This window comes from Heterodontus francisci, chromosome 10 (genome assembly GCF_036365525.1).
Source record: "Heterodontus francisci isolate sHetFra1 chromosome 10, sHetFra1.hap1, whole genome shotgun sequence".
Classification (NCBI taxonomy): Eukaryota; Metazoa; Chordata; class Chondrichthyes; order Heterodontiformes; family Heterodontidae; genus Heterodontus; species Heterodontus francisci.
In genome coordinates this window covers 22,598,894-22,623,388 of record NC_090380.1, presented here as the reverse complement: position 1 = coordinate 22,623,388, position 24,495 = coordinate 22,598,894, and the positions used below count along the sequence as shown (strand labels likewise).

The 24,495-nt window shown below is 42.1% G+C and overlaps 1 protein-coding gene across 8 annotated transcripts in view; it reads right to left on the bottom strand.

Annotated features, from left to right (window-relative positions):
• Positions 1 to 24,495, bottom strand: part of dgkh (diacylglycerol kinase, eta) — a 640,503-nt gene that overhangs the window by 547,035 nt on the left and 68,973 nt on the right. The window contains exon 1 of one of the 8 annotated variants that reach the window (XM_068040246.1): positions 20,511 to 20,616. The exons of the other annotated variants lie outside the window; for them this stretch is intronic. Within the exon in view, the coding sequence (XP_067896347.1) occupies positions 20,511 to 20,573 (63 nt within the window). The 5' untranslated portion in view covers positions 20,574 to 20,616. Of the gene's footprint in view, positions 1 to 20,510; positions 20,617 to 24,495 lie in introns of those variants that run through there. 8 annotated transcript variants of the gene reach the window in all.

The window sequence follows — 24,495 nt, the reverse complement described above, 5'->3', positions numbered from 1 at the left end:
TCTGGAGCTAAACAAAGGTAATTACATAGGCATGAGGACAGATTTGGCCCTAGTGGGCTGGGCAGGAAGACTAAAAGGTAGGACAGCTGATGAGCAGTGGCATATGTTTAAGGAGATATTCAATTCCTCCCAACTAAAATATATTCCAGAGAGGGAAAAAACATCCATGGCTAAAGCAAGGAGGTTAAGGATAACATAAAGACAAAAATTAAGGCATACCATATCGCAAAGGCCAGTGGCAGGCTGGAAGATTGGGAAACATTTAAAGATCAGCAAAGGGTTACTAAAAAAGAAATAAAAAGAGCAAAGGTAAATTACGAAAGAAAACTAGCACAAAATATAAAAATGGATAGCAAAAGCTTCTATAAGTATATAAAAGGGAAGAGAGTAGCTAAAGTGAAAGTTGGTCCCTTGGAGGATGAGACTGGGGAGTTAATAGAGGGGAACACAGAAATGGCAGAGACACAATCAGTATTTTGCCTCAGTTTTCACGGTGGAGGACACTAGTACCAGGTAATGCAGAGGTTATAGAAAAGGAGGAACTTAGAACAATCATCATCACTCGGGAAAAAGTACTGAGCAAACTATTGGGATTGAAGGCAGACAAGTCCCCAGGGCCTGATGGCCTACATCCTAGGGTCTTAAAGGAAGTGGCAGCGGAGATAGTGGATCCATGGTTATAACATTCCAAAATTCCCTGGATGTGGGAAAGGTTCCATTGGATTGGAAAAAAGCTAATATAACACCCTTATTCAAAAAGGGAGGGAGGCAGGAAATGGGGAACTATAGACCAGTTAGTTTAACATCTGTCATTGGGAAATTGTTAAAATCCATTATTAAGGGACTAATCACAGGACATTTAGAAAGTCAAAACACAATCCATCAGAGTCAGCATGGTTTTACGAAGTGTAAATTGTGTTTCACTAATTTGCTAGAGTTCTTCAAAGATGTAACAAGCAAAGTGGAAAATGGGAATCCTGTAGATGTAGTATATCTGGACTTCCAGAAGGCATTTGATAAGGAGGTGCCACACAAAAGGTTAATACTCAAGGTAAGATCACATGGGGTTAGGGGCAATTTATTCGCTTGGATAGAGGATTGGCTAACCAACAGAAAACAGAGAGCCGGAATGAATGGGTCTTTTTCTGGTTGGCAAGATGTAACTAGTGGGGTGCCACAGCGTTCGGTCCTCGGGCCCCAACTATTTACAAATCTATATTAATGACTTGGATGCAGGGATAGAAGGTACTATAGCCAAATTTGCAGATGACACTGGGATAGTAAGTTGCAATAAAGAAATAAGTTTAGTTTAGTTTAGAGATACAGCACTGAAACAGGCCCTTCGGCCCACCGAGTCTGTGCCGACCATCAACCACCCATTTATACTAATCCTACACTAATCCCATATTCCTACCACATCCCCACCTGTCCCTATATTCCCCTACCTATAAGAAATTTACAAATGGATATGGACAGGTTAAGTGAATGGGCCAAAATTTGGCAGATGGAGTTTAACGTGGATAAGTGTGAGGTTATCCATTTTGGTCGGAATAGAAAGGCAAATTATTATCGAAATGGAGAGAAAGTTCAGTGTACTTCAGTGCAGAGGGATCTGGGTGTCCTCGTGCATGACTCGCAGAAAACTAGTATGCAGGTACAGCAGGTAATAAGGAAGGCAAATGGAATTTTGGCATTTATTGCTAAAGGAATAGAGTATAAAATAGGGAAGCGTTGCTGCAACTGTACAAGGCATTAGTAAGACCGCACCTGGAGTATTTGGTCCCCTTGAGGAGGGGGGGGGGGATGTAGTTGCATTGGCGGCAGTTCAGAGGAGGTTCACTAGATTGAATCCAGAGATGAGGGGTTTGTCTTATGAAGAGAGATTGAGCAGTTTAGGCCTTTACTGAAGAATGAGAGGAGATCTAATTGAGGTATAAAAGATGATTAATGGGATTGACAAAGTAGATGTAGAGAGGATGTTTCTTCTTGTGGGGCAATCTAGAACGAGAGGTCATAGCTTCAGAATAAGGGGTAGCAGATTTAAAATAGAGATGAGGAGAAATTACTTCTCTCAAAGGGTCGTGAGTTTTTGGAATTCACTACCCCAGAGAACGGGGGATACCAGGACATTGAATAAATTTAAGGAGGAGATAGAAAGATTTTTAATTAGTAATGGGTTGAAGAGTTATGTAGAATGGGCAGGAAAGTGCAGTTGAGGCCAAGATGAGATCAGCCATGATCATATTGAATGGCGGAGCAGGCTCGAGGGGCTGAATTGCCTACTCCTGCTCCGAGTTCTTATGTTCACTCCTTCAAGGAAAGTAGACGGCATCTTATAAGGTTTAGTCTACTCCTCCAGAATCATCCTGGTCAGCAAAGTTTTTAAATAAGTGCCCATCTTTCCTACAATTCCACACTTGAATCTCTCCAATTAAATTTCCAGCCCTCTATAGCACCGACATGGTTGTAATAAAAATCATGAATGACAGTGACCATGGTGATCTGAAACCTCTGATATGGTTGACCACACCATCCTCCTCCAGTGCCTTAAATACCAGCTCAAATAAGACTGTTTTCTCTTTGTTTCACTCTTACCTTTCCAATCATAGCCAGAGCATCTCCAGCTATGACTTCTTGCCCAGCCACTGCATTGTTAACTCCAGAGACTCACATGAATCTCTTTCGTTCTTCTTATTTTTCTTATCTATATGCTGCTCCTTTACAATGCCATCTGTTGATATGAGGTCAGTTTCCACGTGCATACTGATTATATTAAACTCACCACCATCTGTCTTGACCCCACCACTACTTCTGTGTTGTCAATCTGCTTGTCCAACATGCACTCCTGGAGGATCCACCATTTCCTTCAGATAAACACTGGGAAGATCAAGGTCATAGATTTAGCCCACCACAAATGCTGGTCCTTCACCTTCAATTTCACCCCTCTCTCCAGTCACTGTCTCAGGCTGAACCAGACTGTTTGCAACCTCAACATCCTATATGACCCCAAACTGAGCTTCGAGACATATATGCACTCCATCATAAAGACTGCCTACTTCCACCTCCATGATATTACCTAGCTCTGCCCCACTGTAGCCCACCAGCTGCTGAAACCCTCATCCATGCCTTTCTCGTCAGCTCCAGAAATGACTACTCCATTGCTCCCATCCTCCACCGTCCAGAAAGTTCAGCTCATCCAAAACACTGCTTTATCTGAACCTGCACCAAGCCTCACCTAGCCATCAGCTGCTGTCCTCACTTGCCTACATTGGCTCCACGTCCCCTAACTCCTCCAATGAAAATTCTTACCCTTGTTCATATCCATCTTGCCAGCTCACCTCTGATCCCGTGTGACTTCACCTTTTGTACCAGTCTGCCATGAGGGACCTTGTCAAAGGCTTTACTGAAGTCCATATAGATAACATCCACTGCCCTTCCTTCATCAATCATCTTTGTCACTTCCTCAAAAAACTCTATCAAATTAGTGAGACACAACCTCCCCTTCACAAAACCATGCTGCCTCCCGCTAATAAGTTCGTTTGTTTCCAAATGGGAGTAAATCCTGTCCCGAAGAATCCTCTCTAATAATTTCCCTACCACTGACGTAAGACTCACCGGCCTATAATTTCCTGGATTATCCTTGCAACCCTTCTTAAACAAAGGAACAACATTGGCTATTCTCCAGTCCTCTGGGACCTCACCTGTAGCCAATGAGGATGCAAAGATTTCTGTCAAGGCCCCAGCAATTTCTTCCCTTGCCTCCCTCAGTATTCTGGGGTAGATCCCATCAGACCCTGGGGACTTATCTACCTTAATGCTTTGCGAGACACCCAACACCTCCTCCTTTTCGATAATGAGATGACTGACACTATCTACACTCCCTTCCCTAGGCTCATCATCCACCAAGTCCTTGTCTTTGGTGAATACTGATGCAAAGTACTCATTTAGTACCTCGCCCATTTCCTCTGGCTCCACACATAGATTCCCTTCTCTGTCCTTGAGTGGGCCAACCCTTTCCCTAGTTACCCTCTTGCTCTTTATATACGTATAAAAAGCCTTGGGATTTTCCTTAATCCTGTTTGCCAATGACTTTTCATGACCCCTTTTAGCCCTCCTGACTCCTTGCTCAAGTTCCTTCCTACTGTCTTTATACCCCTCAAGGGATTCGTCTGTTCCTAGCCTTCCAGCCCTTACGAATGCTTCCTTTTTCTTTTTGACTAGGCTCACAATATCCCGCGTTATCCAAGGTTCCCGAAACTTGCCAAACTTATCCTTCTTCCTCACCAGAACATGCTGGTCCTGGATTCTAATCAACTGACATTTGAAAGACTCCCACATGTCAGATGTTGATTTATCCTCAAACTGCCGCCCCCAGTCTAAATTCTTCAGTTCCTGCCTAATATTGTTATAATTAGCCTTCCCCCAATTTAGCACCTTCACCCGAGGACTACTCTTACCCTTATCCACAAGTACCTTAAAACTTATGGAATTATGGTCACTGTTCCCAAAATGTTGCCTGACTGAAACTTTGACCACCTGGCTGGGCTAATTCCCCAATACCAGGTCCAGTATGGCCCCATCCCTAGTTGGACCATCTACATATTGTTTCAAGAAGCCCTCCTGGATGCTCCTTACAAATTCTGCCCCATCCAAGCCCCTAGCACTAGGTGAGTCCCAGTCAATATAGGGGAAGTTAAAATCACCCACCACTGCAACCCTGTTACCTTTACATCTTTCCAAAATCTGTCTACATATCTGCTCCTCTACCTCCCGCTGGCTGTTGGGAGGCCTGTAGAAAACCCCCAACATCGTGACTGCACCCGTCCTATTCCTGAGCTCTACCCATATTGCCTCGCTGCACGACCCCTCCGAGGTGTCCTCCCGCAGTACAGCTGTCTAATGCAGGTGGAAAGTATACAGTAAATGGCAGAACCCTTCGGAGTATTGACAGGCAGAGAGATCTGGGCGTACAGGTCCACAGGTCACTGAAAGTGGCAACGCAGGTGGATAAGGTAGTCAAGAAGGCATACGGCATGCTTGCCTTCATCGGTCGGGGCATAGAGTTTAAAAATTGGCAAGTCATGCTGCACCTGTACAGAACTTTAGTTAGGCCACACTTAGAATATTGTGTGCAATTCTGGTCGTCACACTACCAGAAGGACGTGGAGGCTTTGGAGAGGGTACAGAAGAGGTTTACCAGGATGTTGCCTGGTCTGGAGGGCATTAGCTATGAGGAGAGGTTAGATAAACTCTGATTGTTTTCACTGGAACGACGGAGGTGGAGGGGCGACATGATAGAGGTTTACAAAGTTATGAGCAGCATGGACAGAGTGGATAGTCAAGCTTTTTCCCAGGGTGGAAGAGTCAGTTACTAGGGGACATAGGTTTAAGGTGAGAGGGGCAAAGTTTAGAGGGGATGTGCGAGGCAAGTTCTTTACACAGAAATTGGGGAGTGCCTGCAACTTGCTGCCGGGGGAGGTGGTGGAAGCAGGTACGATAGCGACGTTTAAGAGGCATCTTGACAAATGCATGAATAGGATGGGAATAGAGGGATACGGTCCCCGGAGGTGCAGAAGCTTTTAGTTTAGGCAGGCATCAAGATCGGCGCAGGCTTGGAGGGTCGAATGGCCTGTTCCTGTGCTGTACTGTTCTTTGTTCCATATAGCTTTTCATGGTTTTGCTATCTCTATATCCTCCTCCAGTCCAACAAACCTCCCACCCCACAAATTCTCTGTTTCTTCAATTCTGGCCTCCCATTTCTCCTTTGAGCCCCTCCTTAAAAATCCAGATTTTTGAATATGCTCTTGGTCATCTCTACTAATATCACGTTCCTTGACTCAGCACACATTTTTTCTGTTTACGTCTAATATTAAGCGCATTATTCTCCTTTCATTCTGCTATATAATTATTTTTGCTGTTATCCTTCATTTGCAATGCTGCTTCTCTATTGGTGTCAAATACTAAGTGGCAATACGGTTACCATGTGTTGGAGAAGGTTCCACATAACTCCCTAACAGGAAAGTAATGCTTATAACATTGCTTTCAATCAGTTGAAAAAGCTATTCCCCTTCCCTGCCCTCATGTGCAGATTACCATAGAAGTTTACAGCAAAATTACATTCGAAGCAATTCAGAGAAGGTTCACTCGTCTGATTCCTGGGGATCAGGAGGGCTTATCTTATAAGGAAAGGTTGAACAGGTTGGGCCTATACCCAGTGCAGTTTAGAAGAATGAGAGGTGATCTTATTGAAACACAAGTTCCTGAGGGGACTTGACAGGGTGGATGCTGGAAGGAGGTTTCCACTTATGGACGAGACTAGAACTAGGAGACACAGTTTAAAACTAAAGGGTCTCCCATTTAAGACAGAGCTGAGGGCACAGACAGGAAAGTGGACTTGAGGCCACATTCATGATCTTATCAAATGGTGGCTCAGGGGGCCAAATGGCCTACTCCTGCTCCACATTCATGTGTTCGTATGTTCACAGCAGGAGAGAGAGCGAGAGAGAGGAGAGAGCAGGAGAGGAGAGGAGAGGAGAGAGTCTGAGTGAGTACAGCAGGTAGGTGATTGGTTGGTGAGTATTAGGTTTCTTTTAAAGATAGGACAGTGGTTTAAACTAGGATCAGGAAACTATAAACTACTGTATTAAAATCATAGCTTAACTAGTTAGATTAAACTAATTAACAAAATCTCAATGGGGGTAAATATTGGGATCGAGTTGGTCCAGAGGCAATAATTAATTTTAATAGTTTATACAAAGTATTAACTAGATTATAAAGGAGGGAATAGAGATTTTTTTTTAGGCCATGGATGGGCAGCTGAGACCTGTTGCTTGCAATTCCTGCATCATATTGAAATTTCAAGACACAGGCAGTGACTTCAGGATAGTAGATGGGTGGCAATCTGGAAGAGTAGGAAGAGGCAGGACAAGAAGGAGTCTTTGGGATGTGCGTCACTCTCAAACCATACTCAATTTTGGAGACTGCTAAGAGTGACGACACCTTGAAGGAGTGCAGTCCAGACCATGGCACCAATGGGCAAGGGACTGCACAGGAGGGAGCAGCAAGGTGTAGAAATACAGTCGTTATAGGAGAATCCATAGTTCGGGGGACAGACGGGCAGTTCTGTAACGATTATCGTCAGTCCCACATGGTGTGTTGCCTCTCTGGTGCTAGGGTAAAGAACATCATGGAGAGGGTGCAGGATTTTCTGCAGGGGGAAGGGAGTGAGCCAAAAGTTGTTGTATTTGTCAGTACCAATGAGAGAGAGAGAGCTAGGGAGGAAGTTAACAAGTAGGACCTCGAAGATAGTAAGGTCTGGATTATTCTCAGTGCCACGCGCTAGTGAGAGTACAAATAGGAAGATAGGCAAGTTTAATCCATGGCTTGTGGCATGATGCAGGAGGGAGGGCTTCAGATTCTTGGGGCATTGGAACCAGTTCTGGGGCAGGAGGAACCTATTTAAAGGGACGGGTTGCACCTCAACAAGACTGGGACCAATGTCCCCTCGGGGAGGTTCACCAGAATGGAAGGGGAAGGTTTAAACTAAATTGGCAGTGGGATGGGCACCAGAATATAGAAGTAGAAAAAAGGAATAAGGTATGTAAAGGAGTGAGAGTGTTGGATAGTATGAGAGAAGGAAGTAGTACCATAGATCGAAGCAGTCTAAGAAGGACTATGAGAAATACAAAGACAGGTTTACAGTGCACGTATGTAAACGCATAAAGTGTGGTGAATAAGGTGGGTGAGCTACAAACACAAATAGCCATGTGGAAATATGATGTAGTGGCAACAATGGAAACGTGGCTTAAAAATGGTGAGGACTGGGCGCTTACTATTCAAGGATACAAAGTGTTCAGAAAAGATAGAGAAGGAAAAAAGGAAGTGGGGTAGCAGTACTGATTAGAGAAGACATTGTTGTGTTGCAAAGGGAGGATGTCCATGAGGGGGAAAAAACAAAATCCATTTGGTTCGAATTGAGAAGCAAAAAGGAGATGATCATGCTACTAGCGGTATTCTATAGGCCTCCAAATAGTGAGATAGAGGAGAAAATCTGCAGGGAAATCACAGAGATGTGCAAAAACTATCGAGTGGTGATATTGGGTGACTTTAATTGTCCAAATATCATTTGAGATATCAGAATAAATGGTAACGAGGGGGAGGAATTTCTAAAAGGTGTTCAGGAGAACTTCCTTGACCAGTATATTCCCGGTCCAACTAGAAAGACGATATTGCTGGATCTGTTGCTGGGGAATGAGGTGGGCCAAGTGGACCAAGAGTCTGTGGGGGAACACTTGGGTAAGAGTGATCATTCTATTGGAAGGTTTAGACCAGTAATGGAGAAGAGCGAGGAACAATCTAAAGTAAAACTTCAAAATTGGAAGAGGGCTAACTTCATTGGGAAGAGAAGGGGATCTAGCCAGGATAAAATGGAACCAAACATTGACAGGAAGAACTGTAACGGAATAATGGGTGATCTTTAAAGGAGGAGATGTTTCAGGTACAGGCCAGGTACATTCCAATAAGGGCAAAAGGTAAGGGAACCAAAGTCCGGGCTCCTTGGATGACAAGGGAGATAAAGCATATGATGAAACCAAAAAAACAAACAGACACGAGCAGAAACTATTCCTCTCAGAGGGTCGTGAGTCTTCGGAACTCACTTCCTCAAAAGGCAGAGTCTTTGAACATTTTTAAGGCAGAGCTAGAAAGATTCTTGATAAGCAAGGGGGTGAAAGGTTATTGAGGGTAGGCGGGAATGTGGAGTTGAAGTTACAATCAGATCAGCTGAGTGGCCTACTCCTGCTCCTAATTCGTATGCTCATATGTATGTTTGTATGTAACAGGGTGAATGATGCATGTCAAGTGAATTCTTCAAGCAAGAACCATGTCAAATATAATAAGTTGAGAGGGGAAGTGAAGAGGAAAATAAGACTGGCAAAGAGAGAATATGAGAATTGAATGGCAGTGAACATAAAAGGGAATGCAGAAATCTTCTACCAGCATGTAAATAATAAATGGGTAGTAAGAGGTGGGTGGGCTCTATGAAGAACAAAGAGGGTGATATATCCTTAGAGGCACATGGGAAGACTAAAGTATTTGAGTACTTTGTATCGGTGCTTACTAAGGAAGTGGATGCTAACAAAATATCAGTAGAAGTAGAGATGGGTGGAGGTAATGGACGAGGTAGAAATTGTTAGGCAGGATATACTGGAAAGGCTGACTATGCTTAGAGTGAATAAGTCACCTGGTCTAGATGGCTTGCATCCCAGGTTGTTAAAGGAAAGGGGAGTGGAGGTAGTAGAAAGCTTGCCATAATCTTCCAATCCTCCCTAGATACTGGGGAGGTACCAGAGAATTGGAGAGTTGGCGAATGTGACACCCTTATTCAAGAAAGGATGTAAGAACAGTCCCAGTAACTACAGGCCAGTCAGTTTATCAGTGGTGGCTAAGGTTTTAGAAACAATAATAAGGGGGGAAAAAATCAGATGTTACAGTTAATTAAGGATAGCCAGTATGGATTTGTAAAAGGCAGATCATGCTTGACTAATTGAATTTTTTGATGAATTAACAGAAAATGTTGATGAAGGGAATGCAGTGGATGTTGTTTATATGGATTTTAAGAAAGCGTTTGACACAGTACCACATAAAAGACTGGTTAACAAAATTGAAGCTGATGGAATAGGAGGGGCAGTGTGTCAGCTTGGATAAAAAAATTGGCTTAAGGAGTCGTGGTAAACGGCTGTCATTCAGATTGGAAATGATAAACAGTGATGTTCCCCAAAGTTCAGTGCTAGAACCATTGCTTTTTTTGAGATATAGATATAAATGACTTGGACATTGGAATACAGAATAAAATTTCAAAATTTGCCAATGATGCCAAACTTGGAGGTGTGGCAGATAGTGAGGATGATACCAATCAACTGCAACAGGACATGGAAAGGCTCGCAGAAATGAGCAGACAAGTGGCAGATGGAAAGCATTTGACCAAGTATCACATAAAAGACTGGTTCACAAAATTGAGGCTCAAGAAATAGGAAGGTGATGGATTTTAGCAGAAGGGATAGGGAGAGGCTTTACAGACTAAATGGCACAGTTCTAAAGAATGTACAGGGAAAGAGGGACATGGGGGTTCATATGCATAGATCTTTGAAGGTGGCAGTACATATTGAGTAGTTATCAAAACAGATGGGATCTCGGGCTTCACAAATAGAGGAAATGAGTACAAATGCAGAGAGGATATGCTGAAGCTTTATAAAACTTTGGTTAGGCCACAACTAGCGTATTCCATCCAGTTCTTGGCACCACACTTCAGGAAGGAAGCAAGGGTCCTTGAGAGAGTGCACAGAATATTTACCAGAATGGTTCCAGTGATAAGGGATTTTAGTTGTATGGTTAGATTGGAAAAGCTGGGGTTGTTCTCCTTGGATCAAAGGAGATTGAGGGGAGATTTGATAGAGGTCTACAAAATTCTGGCAGGTTTGGATAAGGTAGACAAAGAAAAGTTGTACCTATTGTTGTGATCCTGTAGTTTTTTTTTCCAGGAAGAATGCAGTGTGCCTTAAGGTTGGAAAAGCAGCAGTACTGCTTTAAGTCAACAAGCTCCAAAGACTGAGTCAAAGAATGCATTCTCTTTGCCCCGGGATACAGCCACTCAGAGACTGAAGATCGAGAGATACAATGTTACAATTTAATTTTGAACTGGCTTATAGTGGAATCAGACTGTTCTAATTCTCAGACACAAACAGACAGCTGGAACAGCATATACTGAATGAAATGAGAGCTCTCTCTCTGTTTATTTAAACCTTATTTATTATACTCTCAGAATTCTGATATCAAGCCAGATTAATTTCTTAGAAGAAAATTACCAAATTTCTTTAACTACTGAACTATAATTGTTGAAATTCATCGCTGGAAAAGAAGAGCATCAATTCAACTGCTGAATTGGACTACGGACTATTCCACTGTTGAAGAACCTTTTTTTTCCCCATCGATGGCTGTGAGAACTTCAAGCAACCTTGGATTATTCCACATTGGAAGATTTCACTTTGGCAGGAGCGTAAATATGCAAGGATTCTATTGTTTTCTATTTTAAATATTGTTTGTATCTTAGTCGTGTTTAAGAATTTAGTTTTTCTAATTAAACAGTTAATTTGTTGATCTAAAGACACCTGGTTTGGTTAGCCTCATTCAGGAGTTAATAGATGGTACAATTTGGCTGGGTCTTTCTTTAATTTGGAAAGTTTAAATGATATCTTAGGCGATCTGTGGAGAGACAGGGCTGAATCAACAGTGCGTTTCTCCCACCACAATCAGAATCGTGTATTTTGATTGGGGGCTTTGACTTGAGCGGCAGTCAGAACAAATTAGTTGGGGGCTCGCTCAAAATTGAATCATATTTACTTCAGTGGCTCGTGGCTAGGATCAGAATCAGATTAATTTGGAGGGCTCGCATTTGGAATCATATTAATTCCTCATTTCTGAGATAACATATTTAAATTGGGGTCTGGTGTGTGGCATCATATTTAATTGCTCTCGCGTCTGGGATCATAGCTATTGGAAACTTAATTGTTGGGATCTAAATCTAACACCAATTACAAAGAAATAGAAGAACCAGGTCTCTTGTATAATAAGATACAGTCTATCCCACTGTAATGGCATTAGTGGTTGCAGTAGAGTTTTTGGAAACATAGAAACATAAAAAATAGGAGCAGGAGTAGGCCATTTGGCCCTTCGAGCCTGCTCCGTCTTTCATTATGATCATGGCTGATCATCCAACTCAGTAACCTGTTCCGGCTTCGCCCCATACCTTTTGATCCCTTTAGACCCAAGAGCAAAATCTAATTCCTTCTTGAAAACATTCAATGTTTTGGCCTCAACTGCTTTCTGTGGTACCGAATTCCATAGGCTCACCACTCTCTGGGTGAAGAAATTTTTCCTCTTCTCAGTCCTGAAAGGTTTACCCCATATCCTTAAACTATGACCCCTGGTTCTGGACTCCCCCACCATCGGGAACATCCTTCCTGCATCTACCCTGTCAAGTCCTGTTTGAATTTTATAGGTTTCTATGAGATCCCCCTTCACTCTTCTGAACTCCAGCGAATATAATCCTAACCGACTCAATCTCTCCTCATACGTTAGTCCCGCCATCCCAGGAATCAGTGTGGTAAACCTTTGCTGCACTCCCTCTATAGCAAGAACATCCTTCCTCAGATAAGGAGACCAAAACTGCACACGACATTCCAGGTGTGGCCTCACCAAGGCCCTGTATAATTGCAGCAAGACATCCCTGCTCCTGTACTCGAATCCTCTCGCTATGAAGGCCAACATACCATTTGCCCTTTTTTACCGCCTGTTGCACCTGCACGCTTACCTTTGGCGACTGGTGTACGAGAACACCCAGGTCTCGCTGCATATTCCCCTCTCTCAGTTTGTAGCCGTTCAGATAATAATCTGCCTTCCTTTTTTGCTACCAAAGTGGATAACCTCACATTTATCCACATTATACTGCATCTGCCATGCATTTGTCCACTCACTCAATTTGTCCAAATCACCCTGAAGCCTCTCTGCATTCTCCTCACAACTCACCCTCCCACCCAGTTTTGGGTCATCTACAAATTTGGAGATATTACATTTAGTTCCTTCATCTGATTGTGAATAGCTGGGGTCCTAGCACCGATCCCTGCAGGACCCCACTAGTCACTGCCTGCCATTCGGAAAAAGACCCATTTATCCCTACTCTTTGTTTCCTGTCCGACAACCAATTTTCTATCCATCGCAATACACTAACCCCAATCCCATGCACTTCAATTTTACTCTTAAGTGGGACTTTGTCGAAAGCCTTCTGAAAGTCCAAATAAACCACATCCACTGGCTCCCCCTCATCAACTTTACTAGTTACCTCCTCGAAGAATTCTAGTACATTTGTCAAGCATGATTTCCCTTTCGTAAATCCATGTTGACTCTGCCTGATTCTTCCACTGTTCTCCAAGTGTTCGGCTATAAAATCTTTGATAATGGACTCTAGAATTTTCCCCACTACCGACGCCAGCATAACACTAACCCAGATTTTGCTAGAGCAGGGTATCTCATGGCATGCCCCGTTAGTTACAATTCTGCCCCCACTGATCAGCTCGGAAAATCTTGTGAAGGAAGTAGCTAGATGTGTGAGCTGATAACAGTGCAGCAAGAGGAAAGAGGGCATCTGGGACCTTGGTGAATGATGGGACCAACAGTCTGTCTCCTTAAGCAGTGAGATTTAAGGATTGAAAAAGGTAGAGGAATGTCAGAGAAACAAACAGTGTGAATTAGAGTCAAATCAGTTACACAAAGAGAAATAACTGGAGGGAAATGGGACAGTTTCAAGTTGGCAGCCGAGGACTGGTGGCACGCCACAAGGATCAGTGCTGGGGCCTAAGTTGTTTACTATCCACATTAGTGACTTAGATAAAGAGACAGACAGTAATGTATCTAAGTTTGCTGATGATACAAAGATAGATAGAAAGGTAAGCTGTGGGGAGGACACAGGGAGACTGCAAAGAGATATAGACAGGTTAAGTGGGTGGGCAACAAGATGGCAGATGGAGGAGAATGTAGGGAAGTGTGAAGTTATGCACGTTGGTTGTAAGAATAGAAAAGCAGAATATTTTTTTTTAAAGGTGTGGAACTTGTAAGTTCAGAGAGACTTGGGTGTACTTGTACAAGGAATGCAGAAAGTTAGCATACAGGTGCAGAAAGCAATTAGAAAGGCAATTGGCATATTCGCCTTTATTGCAAGGGGATTGGAGTACAAGAATAAGGAAGTCTTGCTACTGTTTTGTAGGCTTTGGTGAGACCACAGTTGGAGTACTGCGTGCAGTTTTGATCTCCATATTTAAGGAAGGATATACTTGCAGTGGAGGTAGTACAGCAAAGGTTCATTAGATTGGTTCCTGCGATGAGGGGGTTGGCCTGTGATGAGAGGCTGAGTAAATTGGGTCTATACTCTCTGGAGTTTAGAAGAATGAGAGGTGATCTCATTGAAACATACAAGATTCTGAGGGGGCTTGACAGGGTAGACACAGAGATTGTTTCCCCTGGCTGGGGAATCTAGAACTTGGGGGCACAGTTTCAGAATAAGGTGCTGATCATTTAGGACTGGGATGACGAGAAATGTCTTCATTCAGGGGTTGTGAATCTTTGGAATTGTCTACCTCAGAGGGTTGTGGATGCTCCATCATTGAATACATTTAAGGTTGAGATAGACAGATTTTTGGTCTCTCAAGGAATCAAGGGATATGGGGAATGGGCGTGAAAGTGGAGTTGAAGCCGAGGATCAGCCATGATCATATTGAATGGCAGAGTATGTTCGCTAAGCCATATGGCCTACCCCTGTTCCTATTTCTTATGTTCTTAGGGAAAGAAAGATTAGATTGGTGAGAAAGAAAAAAAGTGACAATGAAAAGTAAGAAACAGATTTTAAAATTTTTAATTTTTTAATCTCTAACAATTTACTACATGTAGGAATGTCTCCGTTTAAATGATTCCTTATCTGGAATAGAGATGGTGATGGGTATTATAGAAAAATAATTCCAATTATAAAGGCACCAATGCTGTTAATTACTAGTCCTAACTTTCTACAAGTTTAATTCGAGTTATATGTGCAAATGCAGCTACTTCACGTAACTCACAGGGAGGCTGATGGCAAGCTGCCATTTTTGCAAGGTTAACGGCAGAAAAGTGCCAATTGTCCAGCAATCTGTGCTGATTCACAATTCATGGGGCATCTCTTCTTTGCCACAAACTGCTGGGCAATCTACACACCAATACCGGCGAGTGCCATTAAACTCGCCATTATTTTGGCAGCAAATTCTTAACCTATATTGCTCTATTCATTGCCTTAGTTTTCCTGGTTACTCCAACAGTGCATTTGGAGTTACTGAAGTATTTTTCATCCATGCAATCTACAAATGGGAAACCCATGAATGAAAATCTACAGATAACATCTTCGAGACTTTACTCTCTGTGAAACAGATATGTGCGTCAGCCACCAGGGGAGTCAAACAGCTGCCCACACCAGTTTTCAAATGAGAACCATGCAAGAGAGTGTGGGGTTATTGGGTGAAGGATCAAAACCTGATTATAGTTAGTCCAACTCATGTTGATACCTATCCACTCTGCCAAATGATATTAATTTTCTGCTAGGTAAATATTAGATAGTCACAGCTATTACATTTTTATTTCATTGCATTTTGCATTTACACTAAACAGCTTGTCAGTAGTTGTTGGATCCTGCTAAGAGTTTCACTGGAAATAACACAGAATGCACGATAACTTGCTGAATACATTTTTGTGTCACTTTCACCCTTGTTGTCATATAAACCACTGACAAATTTTAGCAAGCTGAAGTAAATGTTAATTATTAATAGTCATAATTAGAATCATAGTGGCTTACCTTTGACCTGGATGTGTCATCCTAGTGTAATTTGAATTTCATTCAACAGTCAATAACATGTGGGTACTTATCGAATTGAAACAAATTGCTGAGAAATTTGTGGTAAATCCATGGTTGAAACAGCACTGTGCTGTGGCTTTGCTCCATTGCATTATTAACAAAATCTAACATTTCCTTAAGGACTTTGCCTCCACTTTTGTTAATTTTTTTGGTTTTTTACTCACATCATTGATTTAAGGAAGAAATTCACTGGCCTGGGCTTTAAGCTTTTCAATACTTACAAGATTCCTTCCTTCGGACAGGTTCTTACTAATGAATATCATATCCATAAAATTTCCTTGCCTCTATTGCCCCCACCACCAATGCTATCCCCTCTTCTAGGGGAATCTAGAACACAGGGGCAAAGTCTCAGGATAAAAGGTCAATCATTTAGGACTGAGATGAGGAGAAATTTCTTCACTCAGAGGGTTGTAAATTTTTGGAATTGTCTATCCCACAGGGTTGTGAATGCTGCGTCTTTAAGTATATTTAGGGCTCAGAGAGAATTTTGGTCTCTTGGATAATCAAGGGATTATGGGGAGTGGGCGTGAAAGTGGCGTTGAGGCAGAAGATCAGCCATGATTGTATTGAATGGCAGAGCAGGCTTGAGGGTCCGTATGATCTCCTGTTCCTATTTGTTATGTTCTTAAAGCATGGTTGCATTTGGTTCTGTGGACAATGGTAGCCCTCCAGGTATCTCACCCAAGTGGCCATAGTAGTAAACGTCAGCAGGCCATTCAACTATGGAGGGCGGCCTAGCCATGCCCAATCCTATCGTCATCTCATAGAGTCAGAGTTATACAGCACAGAAACAGGCCCTTCGGCCCATCATGTCCGTGCCAGCCATCAAGCACCTAACTATTCTAATCCCATTTTCCAGCACTTGGCCCGTAGCCTTGTATGCTATGGCGTTTCAAGTGCTCATCGAAATACTTCTTAAATGTTGGGGTTCCTGCCTCCACCATCTCTTCAGGCAGTGCATTCCAGATTCCAACCACCCTCTAGGTGAAAAAGGTTTTCCTCATCATCTGATAGCCACAGATGAACATTCACTGCATCTTGGTCAACCGCTGTTCAAAAACCTACCTGATTTCTTTCCCCTCCCGAGTCTACAGGACAAGGCAACACCCATAACTGAAACAAGTTAACAGAACACAGACCAGGAACCAGGAATCTAACCTGTGCTCTTCTGATGTGCATGACTTATACTGCACCAAATAGCAGCATTATTCACCAGTTTTATCAGGGTGCTTTCCAGACATATTGGAGCATTCCAGATGAACCTTTTCCTTACCAATCAAATCAGGTACTGCCTGTGTGGAGTTTGCAAGTTCTCCCTGTGTCTGCGTGGGTTTCCTCCGGGTGCTCCGGTTTCCTCCCACAGCCAAAAGACTTGCAGGTTGATAGGTGAATTGACCACGATAAATTGCCACTAGTATAGGTAGGTGGTAGGGGAATATAGGGACAGGTGAAGATGTGGTAGGAACATGGGATTAGTGTAGGATTAGTATAAATGGGTGGTTAATGGTCAGCACAGACTCGGTGGGCTGAAGGGCCTGTTTCAGTGCTGTATCTCTAAATCTAAATCTAATCTAATCTTGGCAGAGATGGTGGCATAGTGGTAATGTTACTGGATTGGTAATCCAGAGACCCAGGTTAATGCCCTAGAAACACGGGTTCAAATCCCATCACACAGCTGATGGAATTTAAACTCCATTAATAATAAGTCTGGAATTGAAAACTATCATCGATTGTCATAGAAACTTATCTGGTTCACTAATGTCCTTTAGAGAAGGAAATCTGCTGTCCTTACCTGGTCTAGCCTACATGTGACTCCAGACCCACGGCAATGTGGTTGACTCTCAATTGCCCTCTGAAATAGCCTAGCAAGCTACTCAGCTGTCAAAGGTAATTAGGGATGGGCAACAAATGCTGGCCTTGCCAGTGATGCTCAGAACCCATGAAATAATTAAAAAAAAGTAGTCAAATATTATGAAAGTGCTTCTTTTATTAATTTTTTTTTTGAGGACTGGTGGTTAAAGATTGTGGAAATGAATTCCTTTGGAGGACTGAAGTGATTCCATAGATGCTGGACTTTGGCTTTTTAAAAAAGTCACTGGAAGGACCTTGTTTAAAACACTTACTGGAAGTCACATGTCTTCAGCTAAGTAAACAGCAGGTGCCTTCTGATATGGGAGTTGTTTACGGAGAAGTGACATGTCAAGATTTATGGTGGTCAAGAGTTGGTTTCATTTTGAATACTGTTTTGAGTCAGTTGGGGGGATCAGCCTGCTAAAAGAGACCAGCTCATCTATTCTCCACCTCTTTGAGAAACCCTGAGAATCAAGTGTAAAAAATAGAGAAACTGAAGCAGCATTTCTCCTAAGAAGCTTCTGGAAGACTTCCTCTCGACATCTCCTGAACAAACTGCTTCTGAAAAGATCCCAGTGAACCGTCTACGTGTACTCAGATGCCAGACTGTATCCCATCTGGAACATAACATATCCTTTTTCTTCAAGAATTAACAAGTACTTTGGTCAGAGCATCTTTATTTTTTATTTAACTGGTGTGTGTGTGTGTGTGTGTGTGTGTGTGTGTGTTGGGTATTCAGAAGGGAATATATATATATATATCTACTGTCATATTTCAAACGGTGTGCTAAAGCTTTGCATCTTTATTGACTAAGTCTTGTTTTCTAATAAATTAATACTTTTATTTATTAAAGAAACCTGGTGAATGGATTTTATTCTGAAACTAGAATAAAGTATATAATTGGCCATATTGGTAATTGGTTAAAACATTTAAATATATGTTGTGACGTGTGGAGAAGTGGGACTAGAGAAAGACCGTGTATTCCTCCTGCCTTGGTAGTAACAATGTTTTCTGAGATAAAATAGTTAACCTGCTTATAAATAACTACTATCAGCTAACAACAAACCTTCACCAGAATTCTGATTGAATATATTGGTTTGCAAACTGGAGTTCTCAGATATGAAGAGGTCTGAGAGAGTCATCCAATTTCCATTATGGAGGCAGCTGAACGGATAACCTCAACTTTAGTGACAAAAGGACTCCATGATCTCTTTGCACTTGTTGTTGGAGGTGAGGATGGAGGAGACAGAGAAGAGGGATTTAAGGAGACAATTGATAGTGAAGAGATGAAACCAGAATGATCTGGAACAGTGGACCATTTTGGTAGAGAGCAGTGAGTTCCGATAGCACTTGATTTGGTCTTGCCAGATCTGCTGATGGAAGGCTAAATCTGTTCCACACCACTTATGCTTAACCAATTGTAGTACCCATTGGACTTTAAGGAGCAAAGATGGGGCCATATCAGGATGGGTGAGAGAAGAAGCTTTTGCTGGGGACAATACATCAAAGGCAGGAAAGATAAAATTGGACCTCATTTGTTTGACTGTTTTGCAGGTTTTGAAGGCAAATTGACACTGAGAAACAAGGGAGTTGGAAAAACGGTCTTGTATTTTCACAACTTCAAAGAGATCATGGAATCAGTCCATCATAAATGAAGTGGAGTCAGTAACTGGCAAGGTTCACAAAAGATTTGCCCACTTACGAAAGCAGTCACCCTCGTTAATTGTTTCAACAGAAATCCTGTCAGCATTAATGATTTCTTGTCATTAGAACTGACTGAATTTTAAAACTTAATTGTTGAGAGACAAATGCAGCATTACACCTTGCTGGACTTCTATAAGTTGCCATGTGCAGGCAGTTCCATGGCCTTAAATCACATACTCAACATTTGAGAGTGTATGCATATCTGGACAGGCAGTCAGCATTTCTGCACTGTACACAACAGATAGAGACAAATCTCCTCTTCTTTCAGAATTTCCATTTCTAACTTGGCTCCCAGCATAGATAAATTGGTTGATAAGAATGTTCATTCATAGTTGGTCACTCTAAAACCATAGGATTTGGTGTTGTCATTTATATCAAATAATTCCTCAGTAGTACAAGTGTTGACAGGGGTCACTATATCAGGCAGCATTCACCTCAGCTCTTCACATTCACATCTGGGGTGGTTTTTCAATTCCACTTGGTCATATTGTCACCAGTCTTTGCCACCTCAGTTCTCATTTGATTTGTTCGATCAGTGCCTGGAGGGAGTTACTCTGAAGAAACAAAATTCTCCAAGATTACCAGCATTTCTTGCCATTTTGTTGTTCCATAGCTTTCCATAGTGGTATTTTAAGCAAAGGAATTTTCAATGGCAAAGCTTTCTGGATTTCCCAGATTTGGACAGTGGATACATGCAGCGTCAAGGATCATCCACATGTTTTAGTCTATCGTTCTTAGTAAAGGTCTCCCGTCTCACTGATCATGGGGGAATCCCTCTCAGCAGTATAATGGCAGTGTGGGAGTAAGGGTAAAGTCCCCATGATAATCCTACAGGATTGTTTGAGTTCTGTATCAATGTTGTGTATACAGTTAAATGTGAGCATACTGGGGGTACGGTACCCCACAATTGAGTAACATTGGGCACCACTGGTTGCTCAAAGAGTTTTAGGGTCCATTCCCCATTTTATGTTAGATATGTTTCTGACATGCAGAAGTCCTGAAAATCACCGCTTTCTCAGCATCCTAATGTGCTTTATGAACGCCAGCATTCAATCTAATTTGACCCCAAGGTACATCAGGTACTCGCAGAGCTTGAGAATTGTACCATCACATGTTACCCAGAGTTTTTGCTTGGTCTGACAGTATTTAACATGGAAAGCACACATATGTATCTTGCCAGAGTTAGCATTCAGGGACCATGCGTGGTAATATATTCTCCAGGTACAGTCAGTCAGTCAATTAGGATGTGCTGAATGTCCTCACACCTTACCAACTGGATGGTAATGCAGAACACAGCTGTAGAGAGGAATATTTGCAGAATGGGAATTTTGATTCGACATTTGTGCAGACATTAACAGCAGGCATGCGCTCTAAGCCTTGGAGCCTTTACTGGCCATCCATCTCAACAAAGAAACATCAAGCTGGAACAGATGACCTGGACCATTTTGCTATTTCTCAAAATTCTTACCTGTTTCAACAGAAGTGCATGATGCCTCACTGTGTCATAAGACGACAACAGGTCAACAAACATAACCTTCCCAATTGTGCAGTTTTCAAAGCCATCTTTGATATGCTCTGTTACTATGGACAAGTTACAAAAGTATGAATATCGTGGGAAGAAAACAACTTGATCCGCAGCTAGCTGCCCTTCTACTATTGGTGCTATTCTACCCATTATCATCCATTCATAAAGCTTGTAAGTTCAGCTGAGCAAGGTTATTGGGCAGCAACACTTGCAGTTGGGGTCTCTTTGTGGCTTGAATATCTTGGATGTCTGCATCTGCATTGGATATCTGCAAGTACCTTGTGTATCTACATTGTTTCCATGTTTGTTTGTTGTTTCAATCAATTCCTTCCAGCATTCGTGCTGCTCTTGTCCAATTTTTCTCATGAGCATTTCCCCAAGACCGAATGGATCCACGTGAAACAGTTCTGAACATCTCATATTGTTGGTGTGTTTATTCTGAAAGCCCAGGTACATATAGTGTCCAACATCCCTTGGAGATGTACATTTGAGCAGTTTTCCACACCAGGGAGACATTCCGCCACTGAGCTGTCGTGTCAGAGTAATATTACAGATGGATGCATCCAATTCAGAAGTAAAGCGTTCCCAGTCAGTCTTGTTAAGTTGAATCTCAGCAGGTATTCGGTTTTCCTGGCTCAGACAGCATCCTCTATTGTCACTTGCACTGGTCTATGCTGCAATCTTCAGATGGTTATCACCTCCCGTCTGAAGTTGCCAGCACTCTGTATCCCTTGTTCCTCTGTGTGATTTGGAAGGTACATTTGCCCTTGGATTTCATGGTAGACCAAAGCAAAGTTCTTCAATGCCGCCCACTTCTCAATTTATTCCCGATTTTAGCCGTTGTTGGAGTATCTCACAAATACTGTTGTTTCTACCGAAGTCGCCTATGACAAGGCATGGATTTTCTGGCTGGGGATCATCAGTTAGCCAAGCACACTATTCACCTGGTGACACGTAAAGAGAAATTACTGCTACTTAATGCAACCATGGTAAGTGCAGTTGTACCATAATTTTTCACAGCAGGGTTTTTTTTTTTTAAGACCAGTCTCTTGTATCATGCTCCCATAGATATTACTGCCAATATTCACAGTAATAAGCATGCCAGTATTGTTTGATGGCATTATCTCACTATATGTCTCTTGCAAGCACATGATATCTTCTTTCATACTAGGTAGAGTGTCAGCTTTCCCTGATGATAATCCCTCCATACTGAAACTGATCATTGAGAGCCACTTTGGCTGAGGTTCTGAGGCAACGTCTACGTCTTCTATTGCGATCTTTGTGTGTATTGTCAGATTTGATCCCTCCTATAGTTAGTTGCAATGGGAGTTGCAATCACATAAGTTATGGTACAGATCCATGTTGATTCTTGATTCAAAGAAAGTATTTTGCATTGGCATTCAAGAACACAAGGACACAAGAAATAGAAGCAGCAGTTACCTATGTGGCCCATCAAGCCTGCTCCATCATTCAATACGATCATGGCTGATCTTGTACTTCAACTCAATTTTCCCACCTGCTCGCCATATCTCTTGATTCGCTGAGGGACCAAAAATCTGTATCCCACCCTTAAATGTATTCAAGAACACAAGAAATAGGAGCAAAAGCATAGTGTTTTTCACAACCTCACGACATCCCAAACTGATTTCAAGATAATTGAGTACTTTTGGATTGTAATGCAGGAAACGCAGCAACCAAAATTTGTGCAGTCGTCAGGTCCCACAAACAACAAGGAAGTAAATGCCCAGATAATCTGTTAAGCATTGGTTAAATTATAACTGTTAACCAGAATTCCAGAGTCCCTGGAGGAAGGAGAAGCAGCATAAATTTTGTCTCTGAATGGGGAATTGAACCCATGACCTTATGACTTAGGACCAAGAGCGCTACCAAATGAGCTATTTCTGACAGTCATTTAATTTTAACAGAAACAACAAAAGGCAGTACTCACTGGAAAGCCAGTATTCCTTGAATTCAGTGTTGTGTACTGTAACTGATCATACATGGCCCATGTTGGGCAACTTGGAGTCTTTTCACACTCCACAACCAAAACCAGTTTGCACTAAGCTTGGAATATAAATTGGTTGCAAAGGCCCTTACTGACTGCCAAATGAAGTAGACCTGCTTTCTCCAGGGACTCCCACTCAGTTCGTGTCAGATGCTCGATTCATTTACACATGTAGTGAGCAGGTACTAAACTACTTTGCACCAACGCTGCAGCTGCAGCGGGAAAAGATTTGGCTGCCCTGCAGTAGGATCAGGGAGTTTAGTTTTGATAAAAGCAAAATACTGCAGATGATGGAAATCTGAAATAAAAGCAGAAAATGCTGGAAATACACAGCAGGTCTAGTTTAGTTTTAAGACTGGCAGCCTGGTAATTTTAAGGAATGAAAGCCAGGCAGCAAAATCCCATGCGCGTATTACATGGAAGGGCAAATAGTTGTTCCCCCAAACCACCCACCTGAGCTACTATAGGAGACTATCTTTCTCTCGCTCTTATGGTGAACAGAACTGGAGAGCAGGGTCATCTAACATCCTCTTTTGTATGGAATTCTATTCTCTGCAGTAAGAATATGCTTTCATTATGGAAGCAGTAGTAATCACATACAATTAAATTCTGTTTTGAGTACTCTATGGTGAAGCATCTTGGGATGTTTTACTAAGTTAAAGGCACTATATAAATGCAAGTTGTTGTTGTTGATGTGCACAATAATGTGAATCCATTTGAAGTGGGGAGAGAGGTCTTTTTAACTCCCTGTGTAGCCAGCAATGACAAGTGTCAACAGATATACAGCTTTAGGAAGTTAAGCCACAACAGGGCAGATGGCTGAGAGAAAGTAATCAGATTTATATTCTTAATATTTACAATGCTAAATGTCAGGAAGTTGGAAATTTAAACTGGTTGCACTGAAAATTATTACAGCACATGATTGCTAGGGTTATACCTGACCATAACCTCGAAAGTAATAGATCCAACCATTTGTATAGATACTGGAGCCACAAAAGTGCTTCAGCATTTATACCAGTTTAAAATATGACTACAGAAACCAGGAGAAAATAAAATTTGTTGAGATTTTATAAAACACATTGTCACACACACCAGAAGCGAGATGATACAACAATCATTGCCTTCCTCTGAAGAGTTATGAAAAACAGACTTTGTCTTTAAATAAAATGAACCTTTAATTGCACAATGGTCCAAAATGGCAGCCGAAGAAAGGGGATTGGCTTTTTGTTTATTCAAACAGTCTGAAAGACAAAACAAAGGAAAAATCTTCAAAGCTAAAAGGTGTTAATGACACCCATCTTGCATCTATCCTAAAAAATTCCAGAAATTGAATGTCTTCTTCTGAAATAAAGGAGGTGTGAAGCAGCCACGTTCTAGGCCACTGTGCAATCACCATGGAAGGAGGGGAGAATATTTCCTACCGGGAGGTGAGAGGTGGCACAGTTTTACCTTTAAAGAGAAAGAGAGAGAGGGTGACATACATTCTGATCCAGAAGGTGAAGCTACTTGGAACATTTGGAGTTCCAGCTGAGGCAGGAAGCACAGTGCCCTGCTGAAAAAAACTGGCATCTACAGTACACAGCAGTGAGAGCTAGAAGTAACCCACCATCTTCAACAGAACCTTCAATCCATCTAGAACTTGATTCTCAAGAGAATTCAAAATTAAAATTAGAATTAGAATTAGAATTAGAACATTACAGCGCAGTACAGGCCCTTCGGCCCTCGATGTTGCGCCGACCTGTGAAACCATCTGACCTACACTATTCCATTTTCATCCATATGTCTATCCAATGACCACTTAAATGCCCTTAAAGTTGGCAAGTCTACTACTGTTGCAGGCAGGGCGTTCCACGCCCCTACTACTCTGAGTAAAGAAACTACCTCTCACATCTGTCCTATATCTATCACCCCTCAACTTAAAGC